The sequence below is a fragment of the Gadus macrocephalus genome, chromosome 6 (assembly GCF_031168955.1).
Source record: "Gadus macrocephalus chromosome 6, ASM3116895v1".
NCBI lineage: Eukaryota > Metazoa > Chordata > Actinopteri > Gadiformes > Gadidae > Gadus > Gadus macrocephalus.
In genome coordinates this window covers 7,151,726-7,166,251 of record NC_082387.1, presented here as the reverse complement: position 1 = coordinate 7,166,251, position 14,526 = coordinate 7,151,726, and the positions used below count along the sequence as shown (strand labels likewise).

Genomic DNA, 14,526 nt, shown 5'->3' with positions numbered 1-14,526 from the left:
AAAAAAACAGATTATGTCCTAATGACCTCAAATTACATTCTAAAATGTTCCTGGACATCCTTGCAAAATATTGCAGTGCACTCCCCCCAAAGGCAACATGGCCTACCATCGTCACTCAGCCACATCGCATTGTTCTCGAATCATACTCACTAAAAAAGATGGAAGAAGCCAGGCTGCTCACCCTCTCTGGCAGTGCGGCGAGAAAGCCTGTGTGTTATTGCATTGTGTCTCTCCCTGCGACACTGATCTGCTTCCGGTCCGCCGTCCAGTCCAAGATAGAGAGGCGGAACTGATCCTCTGTGGGATCGTAGCGCTGATGCTGGAACCTGAGGCTTTAGGATAGAAACCACGAATAGCATTCAGATCAAATTCAATATGTTTCATTGGAAGAGACTTCCCCTCATGGGGCTCTCTGTAGGGCTCCTGCTGCTGCTTGCCTTCCTGCTCAGGCTTCTCATCCACTGTGAGGTCCGGGCAGGAAAAGTGAACAGCATTTGAAAGGATAGACTAAGGAATGCAATAACAGTTCAATCCATTACATTCAAAACATTCTGAGGGGATGCAATGAAAATAATTAATTTTTCATTTCATTTTGCATTTAGCAATGCAAAGACTCTCCTCACTCTCAAGAACACACACACACACACACACACACACACACACACACACACGCACACGCACACGCACACAAATACAAACACAGTAGCATTACACTTCTGTCTGGTTCTTATAGGAGCTCATCCTAACTGTGAGTATGGTTTGAAAAACCTAACGGAAATGAAAAAATGACAAAGAAGTTACTGTTTTGTCTTTGTATTGTCTTTGTATTGTGACTTTTTTAGGAACAGTTAAGATGATGTGATTTGTTTTGTGATACTTAACACTGACTGCTATTCATTCTTAAAATATCAGTTTCACAATGTTTTTACACAGGATCAGTGTCCACGCGTGGTTGATTTTAACTTAGGGTTGGCCAAATTATCCACATTATCATGAGGGTGGAGATAATGATGTGGATGTGGTGTTACAGTGGAACCTCATATAACTGTTCAGTGGTTGTGTTGGACAGCTTCTACCTCCCGAAGAAGTTCTCTGAGTGCAACGTGGAGGAGTTCCACAACTTCCTTAACAGTGGGGGAGGAGCCTGTCTCTTCAACAAGCCCCTGAAGGTTTTTACACGCGCACACATTCACGCACACAGGCATACACAAATGCACGTACTCAACCAGGCACACACAAACACACACAGGCATACGCAAACGCATGTACACACCGAGGCACACACAAACACACATGCATCCAGGTACACAAAAACGTAGGCACAAACGCAGGCACACTTAAACGCAGGGGTGCACCCAGGCTCATACAAACGCATCCACACACAAGGCACACACACGGGCACAAACACAGAGACACACACAAACACACACTTAATCCTATCCACCATGTGTGAGTTAGTTAATTGATTGCTAACATGGCACTTCCCCTCCCAGCTCCTGGACCCTCCAGAATGCGGTAATGGCTTTGTGGAACCAGGGGAGGAGTGTGACTGTGGAAGCCCAGTGGTGAGTAGAGAGCAGCTAGCTATGCTACCCATAAGATGCTATCATAGAACAGCCTTGGACCAGTCTTTTACTTCAGGTGTGACACTAAGTTGTCATCACGACCTTCCGCGGACCACCTCAGATGCAAACGGTTAAATTAAATGTATACACATGCAGTGGCTGAGTAAAGAGTGCCAGCGCATCGTTTATACACATTATTACTGCAACCGGACCTGGAAAAAAAAGGTGAGCTGCTCCCATTGTGTATGTTTAGCAAACACAAAGAAATACGAAACATCAAGGGTCAACATTACAATGGAAAACATATGATGAAACAAAGTGTTACTTTTCTTGAAATACTAACAAGCCATGATACCTTGTTTTAAAAACAATATTTACAATATATCCTTATATATTTTATATATTCTTGGGAATGTGTCTATTTCAAGAATATAATCCCACATATCACCTGCAGTACTCTCACTTACCACCAGATGTATGCGTAGCACAGGCCGAAAAATACCGCTGTGGACTACAGGGAAACTCAGACTTTACCTTAACTTAAGTAGATGTTCTAATAATAAAGGACCAACACTGTTTGAAGTACTGTGTATCCTGTCGTTTTCATCCAGGAGTGTGCCAAGGAAGGGGAGAACTGTTGCAACAGGTGCACCCTGACTCAGGGCTCCAAGTGCAGTAATGGGCTGTGCTGCAGCAGCTGCCAGGTGGGCTTCACACGAGTAGCAGGGGGAGGAGGACGTGTTATACATGACCCTGTTCTCGCTCTCTCCCTCCTTTGTTTAACATAATCTACTGTCCTCTGTCGACGATGTCCACCGTAGATGGAGTTCATGGGTGTGGTATGCAGAGAGGCAGTGAACAACTGTGACATCCCAGAGAATTGCACGGGTAACTCCAGCCAGGTGGGTGTGACCATATGCACACACAGAGTACACTGAAGCCATTTCTCCATCAGCGTTCTTGTCTGTACCTCAGACAAGTCAACATAAGTCGCAGACTTTTGTTCCATCCAAGATGGAACAAGGAGCATGGAGCCTAGCACCTAGTACGAGTACTCACCTAATGCCCGGCTGGCTGCTTGCTTTGCCCAGAGGATGCATCAGGAGGTCACTTGTTAAAGGAGACCTATTATGCTTTTTCGACTTTTATGACCTATAAACGTTGTTATAATGATTGAGAGTCATGTTTAACCATACTAAAGTGTCAAATAATGACGTACATGCATTTTGACGTATTCCCAGCTGAAAGTCAGGGGTGGCTGTGCAGAGCGCTAAACACTCGGGACAGCGTTTGCATGTTCACATTTCCGGGAAATCATCTACGTAGATGCACTCCTGCCGTGCCCCCATATGCCTGGTCAAATCTGCCCGCGCGGGCGCGCTTCAAGGAAGGTAACCAATCACAACGGAGTTGGGTTGGCAGGAGGGGGGCGAGGGGGCGGAGAAGGACGAAACGAAACAAGTTATGTTATCATAACTCTAGTTCTATGATTGTAGGCGTAGCCGTCTAGGCTTCGCCTTATGGGCTTGTCCCAAATTCAAACTATGCACCTATCAGCGTGGGTACCACCCACATTTCCCCACGGTATCGTGTCTATATAACGCGGTGTATACCGTGGCTCATCCTCCACGCTTTTCTTTCAGCATTTGGAGGGTACAGCAGGTGGGAAACTAGACGGCTACGCCTACAATCATAGAACTAGATTTATAATAACATAACTATCGTTCTATTTCATGTAGGCTACGCCATCTAGGCTTCGCCTTATGGGCTAAGGTGAAGCTGCGAGCGGAGCCCGATCAATGTACTCCTGCTGGACCCCAGTCAAAACGACCTAAGTCACCAGAGCACATTAAGACTCAAAAAAGCCAAGGAAGTGTAAAACACAACAGCTTAATGAAAAACTAATTCCTCCTAGATCAAGCAAGGCAATGATCAAGGGAGAAAAAAGTGAGTCTTTAAAGACTCCGGCTCTAATCCGTGCTTCATGGAACCCATGAAAAGGAAAAGAAAAACCAGAGCAACACGGTTTCCATTAGGTCCGCTACCACCGGGGGCGGAGCTACGGAATCCGGCTCTCCAATAAGGGGACTCTCTCGGCCGTTTCTTATTAGAAGAAAACGGCGGGAGTGCCACACTGGCAAACAAAACCACCTGACAATTGGCGAGCCAATAGAAAACCCCCCTAGCCTGTTTTTCATTTGAAAAAAGGTGGGAGAGTAAGACTGGTAATCAAGTCCAACTCGCCAGCCGGCGAGAGGAAATCCAACCACGGTGCTTTAAAGAACATGTCTATATTCTTAAGCCGTAAAAGGGGTCCCGGACTCCAGCACAGAGTTGCAGAGTAAGCCCCTGGACATGTCTAACATGTAAAAACAGACAAAGGGGCCGGGGGAAGACCAAGACGCAGCCACGCAGATGTCTTCCACCGAAACGCCCTTGAGTAGAGCCGTTGAAGCGGCCACGCTCCGTGTGGAGTGAGCTTTAACGCCCAACGGTGGCGCCAAGCCCTGCCGAGAGTAGGCTAAGCAAACACCCTCACATACCCAGCGAGAAAACCGCTGCTTAGAGAGAGCGCGGCCCCTGCTAGCGTCGCTATAACACACAAACAACTGTTGTGTGGAGCGGAACGCGGCCGAGCGATTCACGTACATAGCCATCGCCCGAACCGGGCACAGGAGATGCAACTCCGCCTCGGCCTCACTAGAATGAGGCGGGGGGTGAAAAGCCTTAAGCACAATATCCCTCAACCGAAAATAACTATTAATGTTCTTCGGGAGGAACGCAGGATTAGGTCTGAGCAACGCGAATGAGCTGTCCTCGTTTAGCAACAAGCAACTCGGGCTGACAGAGCGGTTAGCTCACCGGCCCGCTTGGCAGAAACCAAGGCCAACAAGAGCGCCGTCTTAAATGACAGGGCATCCAAAGGGGCCTGAGAAAGAGGCTCGAAAGGATCCCTGGACAATCCGCGCAACACGGCGGGGAGATCCCAGCGTGATGTAAGCACGCATGAAACAGGCCTAACCCGTCTAGCCCCACGCAAGAATCTCTTGACCAGTCGATGGCTGAAGATCGGTCCACCATCACAGCCTGCATGGCCAGCCGAAACGGCTGCCGCATAGACCTTGATAGTGGAGGAGGCCAAACCTTTTTCCAATAAGTTTTGCAGAAACGAAAGCACGCTTCCCACCTCGCATTGAGATGGGACAGCGTGGTTCCTCTCACACCAATTAGAGAAGGCGCACCAATTCGCCGCATAGAGGGAAGAAGTAGAAGGCGCACGAGCACTCTGAATAGTGTTGATAACCGTTGATAACCGATCGTCTAGGTAGAAGAGAATCCTCTTTCCCTGACGCCTGAGCGGTTCCAACGCCGTCTCCACACACTTCGAGAAGGTGCGCGGAGCCAGGGAATAGCCGAACGGCAGACACTGGTACTCGTACGCCATCCCCATAAAGGCAAAGCGGAGAAACTTCCTGTGCGCCCGCCGAACAGGGACGTGGAAGTAAGCATCCTTGAGATCCAGGCATGTGAACCAATCGCCCTCTCTCACACACCGGAACAACGCTCCGACAGTGAGCATTCTGAACTTCCTCGTGGCAACGAATCTGTTGAACACACGAAGATCCAGAATAGGTCTCTTTTACCCTGACTTCTTGGAAACCAGGAAGTAGCAGGAATAAAACCCTAGGTGAGACTCGTGGTGGCCCCCTTTACCAAGAGACGTGCCACCTCTGCTGCCCGAGCCGTGCTCGCAGCCGGGTCCCGTAGCGTGGTCTCCACCAACCCCATAAAGGGTGGGGGACGACGCTTGAACTGTATGGGATGGCCCCATCTCAACGTGGTGTCCAACCACGATGGCAGAACGCACCGCTCTTGCCAACACGCATAGCGGTCGGAGAGAGGGCGAGCCGACAGCTGAGGAAGGTATTCCTCTGCCCCTACCGCCTCCACACTGCGTGTGAACCAAGGGGGGCTTCCCATGAAAGGGAGGAGGCTCAGCGAGCGTAGGAGACGTACCAGAACCAGCCGCTGCAAAAACAACGAGCTGTCTAGACGTCGTGCCCGTTGAACAGGGAGCAAGCCGTCCGGTCGCCACACCTGTGCGCATGCGCTGTAGCCACCCGGACCCGTCTCCTCACCTCCCACAAACTGTTGAAGGGAGGTAGAGGGGATAATGTGGGGAACCAGGAGACCGGTACAAGCGGCCGTATCCACGGGCTCGTGCAACGAGTCTCTGATCCGTCCATGAGGCTCCAAGGGACGCCGCTTCTTAGAAGCAGGTGAACCAGAGGCCATGTGAACACGCCGTCCGACCGCCACCCTACAGACACCGGGCTGAGATGGGGAAAGAGGCAACATGGAGGAACGCACCACAAGCGTAGGACGCAGGTGGCCTGAGGAATATCGCTCTTTAGGCACCATGTACTGCCGTTCGGCCGAACGGTCTTTACTTTTTTCTTTAATATGGAAAGAAAAGGTAGGAGCAAGCTTCCGGAACTTCCCGGTCCGTGGCGCTGCTCTCCCCGTCTGCGGCGGCTGCGGCGGCTGCGGCTGCTGCTGCTGCTGCACCGGGGCTGGAGTCGGAGGCGTCCCCCTGGAACGCTGGGACCGGCCTGGACCCCGCTTCCTCCCAGCCTGCTGGCGGGAGGAGCTCGTGAGAATCGCCCCGAACCAGGAACGATTCTCACGGACTGACTGCTGGTGCGCGAGCACCTCGGAGAACCGGGGACCAAATAGGCCATCCGGCGCTAGTGGACCCTGGACGAGGCTGGCCCGCTCTCGTTCCAGCACCGCAGTGTGGGAGAGCCATATGACCCTTTCAATCATGGTAGCCCACGCCATATGCCGGCCGGCCGAAACGGCTATCGGCTGGCATAGCTGGAGGATGGTGCTGGAAAAGCGGGAAACCGCCAGCCATCTCGCGGCTTCCTCCGGGCCGTAGGTCAGCCGACAAGGAGACCATGGCAGAGGAGAGCAGGGCGATGTTGTTGACCGCCGCCGCGGATTGAGAGGCGGCCTAGCGGACACCCTGTCCGCCGACAATCTGCTTCTGGAGGTGGTCGGGGGGCAGCGGCTTTTCGTTAGGGCTCCATCCGGCGCCCGGACAGAGAAGCGCTGCCAGGGGAGGCTCCAGGCGAGGGGGATCCCCCTGCGAGGGATCCCCCTCGCCTGAGTATCGGCCCACCCCTCCACGTTGGTGAAATCCGTGTAGAATCTTACCGGAGCCTTCAGGGTCGAAGGGTCCCCACCTGCAGCAGTAAACAAGTGCTGCACAGGCAGGAACAAGGGGCACTGGGTAACCCGCCGGGAAGAAGATGGGGTGCGAAAGCACTCGCCCTGCATATCGTCAGATACAGGGGCGAGAGGCGGGGCCGGCATGGGAATCCCTTTGATGACCGCCGCCTCACCCATGATCTCCCGGAAGAGATCGGTCATCCGGCGCGGACCCTCGTGTTGTACGACTGATGATGCCATCGTCGTCGTCAGGGCCGGCCCTGAACAGGTCGATGGCGTCAGCCAGTTCCACCGCAGGGGAAAAGAAGAGGTGCCTGGAGAGGATCCCCTCTTCAGGCAGCTCCCGGCAGGCGACATAGGAGACGGGGGCCGCCATAGCAGCCGCGGCGTGGTCGGCACCGAGGCACCGAAAGCACGCCAAGTGCCCGTCACCCGGTGCCAGGGAGGCGGGACTGCAGGCGCATAGGAGTCCTTAAAAGGACCTAGCTCCAGGAGCGCTCTCCGGTGGCCCTAAAAAGGGCAGTTTGTCCGCGGCCTCGCCCGAGCCGCTGCCACCGGCTTGGGAGATCCGTGTTGAAGTTTTCATCTTCTTAATAGTAGTTCTCAATTTCTCGCTGATAAGCACAAGTGCTGAAAGAAAAGGGAGGATGAGCGACGGTATACACCGCGTTATATAGACACGATACCGTGGGGAAATGTGGGCGGTGCCCACGCTGATAGGTGCATAGTTTGAATTTTCAGGGGGAATTGTCACGGGACAAGCCCATAAGGCGAGGCCTAGACGGCGTAGCCTACATGAAATAGAACCGAGCGTTGACAGAGAATGCTGAAAGTGCCCAGATGAGAGGAAGTGTTTCCCGGAAATCTACATCGTTTTTTGTGTATGGTTAAATATGACTATCAATCATTATAACAACGTTTTTAGGTCATAAAAGTTGAAAAAGCATAATAGGTCCCCTTTGACAGTTAAGACAGCCAAGTATCCCAGAATGTATTTCTTAACAAAAACTTGCAATATCAGAGGAGAAAACCCACAACTGATAGCTGTTACTGTGTCTTCCTGACTCCACCTTGCCAAATCCCAACTACCAAGTACCCAAGTCCAACTACCAAGTACCCGAGTCCCAACTACTAAGTACCCAAGTCCCAACTACCAAGTACCTAAGTCTGAACTACCAATTACCAAAGTCTGAACTACCAAGTACCAAAGTCCCAACTACCAAGTACCAAGGTCGGAACTTGGCCTACTTGTTACTGAGAAACACCGTTCATCTCTTACAGTCAGAGACCCTTTGACCTTTTTCACAAAGCTCTTTGTAGACCAAACACGGGCGCCGCAAAACCAACAATTGGTCTGCTCCTTTATGTACCACATGGTCCATTGGTCCATGGCCCAGTGGTCCATGCTCGATGTCTTCACTAGTGTTATGAGCCACACCTGTGTTTGCGCTTCGATGAGTTCTCTTTAAAAAGGGTGGGTATTACCTGGGTCTCTCCTTTCCTCTAAAGCGGATGTCTCTGTGTTTACTTTAGTGTCCGCCCAATGTCCACAAGATGGATGGTTACACCTGTGAAAAAGACCAGGTCAGTGCTTTCAACAATCGTTACCAACAGGTGTTCCCTTGTTGCAGTTTAAATAACGTTAATTACCACAGAGTATGACTCCTGCCACCTGCCATTCACTATCTGTTTGGTCACAGGGTCGATGCTTCAACGGACGCTGCAAAACCAAAGACAGACAGTGCAAGTACATCTGGGGAGAGAGTAAGTAACGTCTTCTGGATCTCATTCAACCTTATCAAAGTAAACCCCCGTCCAGACATTGACCATGTACCATGTGCTCCTCTGCTCCGTCTTTAGAGGCCATGGCCGCCGACAAGTTCTGCTACGAGAAGCTCAACATTGAAGGCACAGAGAAGGGCAACTGTGGGAAGGACAAGGACACCTGGATCCAGTGTAACAAACAGTGAGTCCACCACAACCACGTCCTCCACTGCCTCCACCATCGTCATCTTCCAATTCCTTCTCCTCCTCCTCATCATAATCATCATCCTCATCATCATCATCATCATCATCCATGATCTGGACTTCTTGACGTAGCCTGACATTTCCTCCACCTGTGTTCCAGAGACGTGCATTGTGGGTATCTGCTGTGCTCCAACATCTCCCCATCCCCGCGGCTGGGAGAGCTGCACGGGGGTCTGACGTCCTTCTCCGTCGCCCAGCACAGCGCATCTCTGGACTGCAGGTAACACACACACACACACACACACACACACACACACACACACACACACACACACACACACACACACACACACACACAACTCATCGTGGGGAGAGACGCTGGGAATGACACGGGCACATGACTCTCCGCCCCCCTGTGAGACTGACTGAGCTGTGTTGTCTGGGGCAGCGGGGGCCACGTGGTGATCGATGGAGACACTGACCTCGGCTATGTGGAGGACGGGACGGCGTGCGGCACGGACAGCATCTGCTTCAACCACAAGTGTCTCCCCCTCCAGCAGTTCAATTTCAGCACCTGCCCCGGCACCACGGACAAGATCATCTGCTCGGGACACGGGGTAAGCACACCCTTCATACGAGGACCACACCACTGCTGCCGGGACCCCAACAAGCACACACCGCATGCATACCCCCACCTCTGTGTGAAGCCAGCAGAGACTTCGGAAACATTGGGAGAATATATTTCCCAAACAATAATGATAATAATAATACATTTAATTTCAAGGCGCCTTTCAAGTCACCCAAGGTCACCTTACAAAGTATGAGTATAAAATCGTAGAAAAAAATAAAATAAAGATATTGTCATAAAAACAAGTGAAGTGCATAGTGTCAAGTTAAAGGGTGTATGCCGTTTGAACAGGTGAGTTTTGAGTTGTGACTTGAACGTTGTGATGGTGTCTGACTGTCTTATGTGTGGGGGGAGGGAGTTCCAAAGCCTGGGTGCTGAGCAGTTGAAGGATCGGGCACCCATGGCACTGAGGCGTGATGTGGGGATGGTTAGTAGTCCAGCAGAGGTTGAGCGGAGGGAGCGGGAGGGAGTGTAGTCGTGAAGGAGGTCGGAGAGGTAAGTGGGGGGTAGGTTGTTTTGAGCTTTGTAGGTGAGGAGGAGGTTTTTGTAGTGGATGCGGTATTGTACAAACAAATTTCTCCTACGGGGGATTAATAAAGTTATATCGTATCGTATCGTATCGTATCGTACCGGGAGCCAGTAGCCTGGCTATTACCATACCAAGCCAATCGTAGATTGCACATTGGTCTGGGGAAGCTGCCGTCATTTTCTTCAGCAGAAGAGGCGTGATCAACGGGCCTAGTTCAACTGACTCAATTCGCTGGAAGAATGGGTTGGGCTACCCAGGCTAGGGAGCCAGTGAAGTTGGATGAGAACAGGGGTGAACAGGGGTGATGAGAATCAGTGGTCAGATTTGGAGTCTGTTGATGAGTTTGGTGAGGAGGGCATTGCAGTTGTCGATGCGTGATGTGACAAATGAGTGAACCAGGATTTCGGTGCTGGATTGGGTCAGTGTTGGGCGGAGTCTGGAGATGTTGCGGAGGTGGAAGAATGCAGTCTGGGTGATGTTTCGATTATGGGGTGCAAATAAGAGGGTGTTGTCCAGAATGATGCCGAGGCTCTTGACCTGGGAGACAATGAAAACCTTGTTCTTGGCCTCACCTTTGAAGCCCTTGTTTCTCCTGTTCCAGGTGTGCAGCAGTGAGCTGAAGTGTGTGTGTCACCTGGGATGGACCGGGGAGGACTGTAACTCATCCTCTCCTCTCAGCTACCTGGTCGTGAGACCCACTGCCACTACTTCAGGTATAGCCCCATCCACACCGGTCTCTCTCTCTCTCTCTCTCTCTCTCTCTCTCTCTCTCTCTCTCTCTCTCTCTCTCTCTCTCTCTCTCTCTCTCTCTCTCCTCTGCCTGTGTTCTTTTTTTTCTTCATAAAGAGTCCTCTTCTCTGTCCACCTCCACTACCTCATTCAGCCATTCCCTCTCTTCTTCCAATGTTACCTCACAATAGAGTGTTTAGTTAAATGTTTGCCAGACCATTTTCTTTGATTGTTCTGGCCTTTGGGTTCATGCATTTTCATTAAAACCAGCTGCGCTCATTGAACCATGCACGCCATTCTTTTCTTTTGGCCATTTTGTTCACACTCATTCTTTGTCAACAGGCTCATGTCTTTGACGGGGTCACTCGAGGTCAGATTTGAGTTCCTCTTTTATTGTGCTTGTTCTGTCTTTGGTGTCATTTCCAGCTCTTCCTACCCCATAATCCTACTTTTCGTACATCTGTGTTAAAAACGATGATTGGTTTGTCTGGACCCACAACCAGTAGTGGTTTTCTCACTGTAGGGAACTTACTGTACTCGTAAGTTCTCCCCGGTTGAACTACAAGGGTCGTTAAAAAGATAGTTTAACAGATTGTTTGTCGTTACTTTGCCCTTTGCTCTGATATCAAACCTTTTGTCCTAGGTGTTTTATGTTTACGTGTTGCTGCTGTGATTTTTTGCATTTTGTGAATTCCTTTGTGTGTGTCTATTACTCAAAAAAGGATTAGGGTGTATAGAATAAACATTCTCCTTTCCCATTCTCCTCTTCCCCTCTCCTCTTGTCTGGCTCAGGTATCACCACTACCAACATCATCATATGGGCCTTTGCAGGTTCTATTCTCTTCCTCGGCCTAATCCTGGCTATAACGGCCTGGCGCTACAAGTAAGTGTTCACAAGGCTTTGTCTTACAAGGAGCATCTTTGACCTAACTCCCGCCAGCTCTAGCCTCTAAATAAAACACTGTTCTTCCCTCATAGGAGCTACAGGCAGAAAAGATATGTTGAATCTGAAGTTCACCGAAGATTTTGCCGGTTTGTTTGCAACACCACTGTTTTGTCATTTAGTATTTTCATTTTTATTCAGGATATACAATGCAGTTACACAAATAATCCTAACGATAACGAAAATGGTACGTTAATGTTTACGTCGGATCAACTTTAACGTAATGTTAATTTAAACGTAAATCTCAATGGAACATAAACCGAACAGTAACGTTAAACCTAACGTCGACTTTAAACACAACATTCACTTAAATCTGACATTCACAATCACATTTAAACATAACCTTAACAGGCGCAGAGTTAAAGTTACTGGAACACAACGCTCATTTAAACGTGACGTAACCGGAACTTAAATAGGAAGAAGAAAGCGATGTAGAGTGAAAGTGTTCATCCACCAGTCCTCTGTCCTACACCAGGCAAATGCCGGCCGGGGACTACGTCAAGAAGCCCGGAGACCCCGACTCGTACAGTGATGGGCCCCCGGGGGTCAGCACCAACTCTGGCTGCAGCTCCAAGAAGAGGTCCGCCTGTCTGTCTCACCTGCAGATTTGCACTCCGTCCTTCACCCACTCCATCCGCTCCATCCCCCAGTGCATCACGCCTTTTGTGTTCAGGTCCGCCATCTCGCCCATCGCCTCATTCACTGTGTTCACCACTGTGCACTTTGTCCACCACTGTGTCCACCGCTGTGTACTGTGTCCACCGCCGTGTCCACCGCTGTGTCCACCGCTGTGTCCACCGCTGTGTCCACCGCTGTGTACTGTGTCCACCGCTGTTTCCACCGCTGTGTCCACTGCTGTGTCCACCGCTGTGTCCACCGCTGTGAACGGTGTCCACCGCTGTGTCCACCGCTGTGTCCACCGCTGTGTACTGTGTCCACCGCTGTGTCCACCGCTGTGTCCACCGCTGTGTCCAGCGCTGAGTACTGTGTCTACCGCTGTGTACTGTGTCCACCGCTGTGTCCACCACTGTGTCCACCGCTGTGTCCACCGCAGTGTACTGTGTCCACCGCTGTGAACTTTGTCTACCGCTGTGTCTGCTTGCTGTGTCTGTGTGTGCGTAGCCGTTTCGCGGTTGTGTACTGGATCATTTTGGACCATTTGTTGATCATACCTTCATTCAGCTATGTTGCGTTGCCATTGAGGTACCACTGTGGTCATCTGACGGCTCGAATAGACTCCCATCTTCTTACTCTAACCATTAACACCATCTTGTACCCCCACACACACAGCGACACTACTGTAAACCTTTGTGACTCTACTGCATCTGTAATGATCTTTGAGGAGTTGGAATGGTTCATAACATCAGGAACTGTACCGTTCTTGAGTCTGCGTTAAATGTGTGGTGGCTTTGGCGTGCAGATCTAACGGTTTGTCCCACTCCTGGAGCGAGAGGATTCCCGACGCCAAGCACATCTCTGACATCTGCGAGAACGGGCGGCCGAGGAGCAACTCCTGGCAGGGTGAGCCTCAGACCAGGAACAAGAATGATCCCTGGCAGATGTCTATCTTTGACTAAAGGTGTGTGTGTGTGTGTGTGTGTGTGTGTGTGTGTGTGTGTGTGTGTGTGTGTGTGTGTGTGTGTGTGTGTGTGTGTGTGTGTGTGTGTGTGTGTGTGTGTGTGTGTGTGTGTGTGTGTGTGTGTGTTCTAGGTAATCTGAGTGGTCAACGCAAGAAGATGAAAGGAAAGAAGTTCCGTGCCCGCTCCAACTCCACAGAGTGAGTTCCCTGTAGTGCTGCCTGATATTGGAGATGGATAGCCATATTCTGTAGAAAAGCGTGAACAAATGGTTACGAAAAAACATTTAAAAATGTGATTACCCTTAATGTAGAAACCGTCTTGTTCATAGAGTTCATAGAATCAATGGATACCTATGGTTCTGATTTGCATTCACTTGTGAATGTACTAAAGCATCAATGGCCGCCCCCAGCCACTCTGTCTGTCTGCTACAGTTCATGATGGACATGTAAGGCAGGACACTGATGGTGTCATGGCAGGCATGACTCTGACTTGGCCAAGAACGAATGCTTGGAATGCTTTGACAAATAACCAACATGCATTTGAGCCTATCACACAGCACGGTTGTATTGTTCATCTAAAACCACACAGTGAATACATTGTCCCAAATCTTGCCCCATCGTCTCAATTGCATCTTGGTGGTATGTCTTTTCAGAATGTTTGCTCCGCTTTCCTAAAACAACTCTCCTCCTTCTTCCTCCACATGCTTGATTCCTGAAATGTCCCTTCCTGTTCATTTCCCCCCTCCCTCTTTTCTTCTGCTTCTCTCTCTCTCTCTCTCTCTCTCTCTCTCTCTCTCTCTCTCTCTCTCTCTCTCTCTCTCTCTCTCTCTCTCTCTCCTCCTCTTCCTTGTGTTGTATCCATCCCACCCCCTCTTCGACAGGTATTTGACCCCCCCCTCCAAAAAAGAGCATTATGATGTCACTAAATGGGTAGAAGATGTGAATAGAAACACTCAAGGACCCTTCCTTAGGTATTCCTCCCCACCTCCTAACCCCCCACCTCCTTACCTCCCACCTCCCCACCGAGATCCGGTCTTACATCCCACTCACCCTCCCCTCTGGCCTTTCCTGGGGCTGAGGTTAACCCCCCTCAGACCATCTGGAGGGGGTTCATAAAGACCACACCACATGTAGTATTCATAAGATTACTGATTCTCTTGAAAGAGCAGTTCAAATAGTATAAATAATAATACTTGTGTTAATTGCTTGTGTTGTAATTTGATATTGGGTTTTAAGGTTTCCTTTGTTTCATGTTACACGCTGTCCTACTCGTGCAGCACACTGTTTATTTCTGCATGCTCACTGTACATATGTGCGTGGTCAAGTGTGTCACACTTTGCCTGCTCTGCG

At 50.3% G+C, this 14,526-nt stretch overlaps 1 protein-coding gene across 4 annotated transcripts in view; it reads left to right on the top strand.

The window, feature by feature from the left end:
* adam22 (ADAM metallopeptidase domain 22) overlaps positions 1–14,526 on the top strand; it is a 56,648-nt gene that overhangs the window by 37,487 nt on the left and 4,635 nt on the right. The window contains exons 15-30 of one of the 4 annotated variants that reach the window (XM_060053780.1): positions 1,070–1,169; positions 1,494–1,565; positions 2,177–2,269; positions 2,387–2,467; positions 8,334–8,384; positions 8,501–8,564; positions 8,661–8,766; positions 8,929–9,048; positions 9,217–9,385; positions 10,527–10,638; positions 11,447–11,537; positions 11,633–11,686; positions 12,073–12,270; positions 13,018–13,118; positions 13,308–13,374; positions 14,058–14,147. In XM_060053780.1, coding sequence (XP_059909763.1) covers positions 1,070–1,169; positions 1,494–1,565; positions 2,177–2,269; positions 2,387–2,467; positions 8,334–8,384; positions 8,501–8,564; positions 8,661–8,766; positions 8,929–9,048; positions 9,217–9,385; positions 10,527–10,638; positions 11,447–11,537; positions 11,633–11,686; positions 12,073–12,270; positions 13,018–13,118; positions 13,308–13,374; positions 14,058–14,147 — 1,569 coding nt within the window. Of the gene's footprint in view, positions 1–1,069; positions 1,170–1,493; positions 1,566–2,176; positions 2,270–2,386; positions 2,468–8,333; positions 8,385–8,500; positions 8,565–8,660; positions 8,767–8,928; positions 9,049–9,216; positions 9,386–10,526; positions 10,639–10,996; positions 11,403–11,446; positions 11,538–11,632; positions 11,687–12,072; positions 12,271–13,017; positions 13,119–13,307; positions 13,375–14,057; positions 14,148–14,526 lie in introns of those variants that run through there. The other 3 variants (XM_060053778.1, XM_060053777.1, XM_060053779.1) reach the window with 3 other exon arrangements.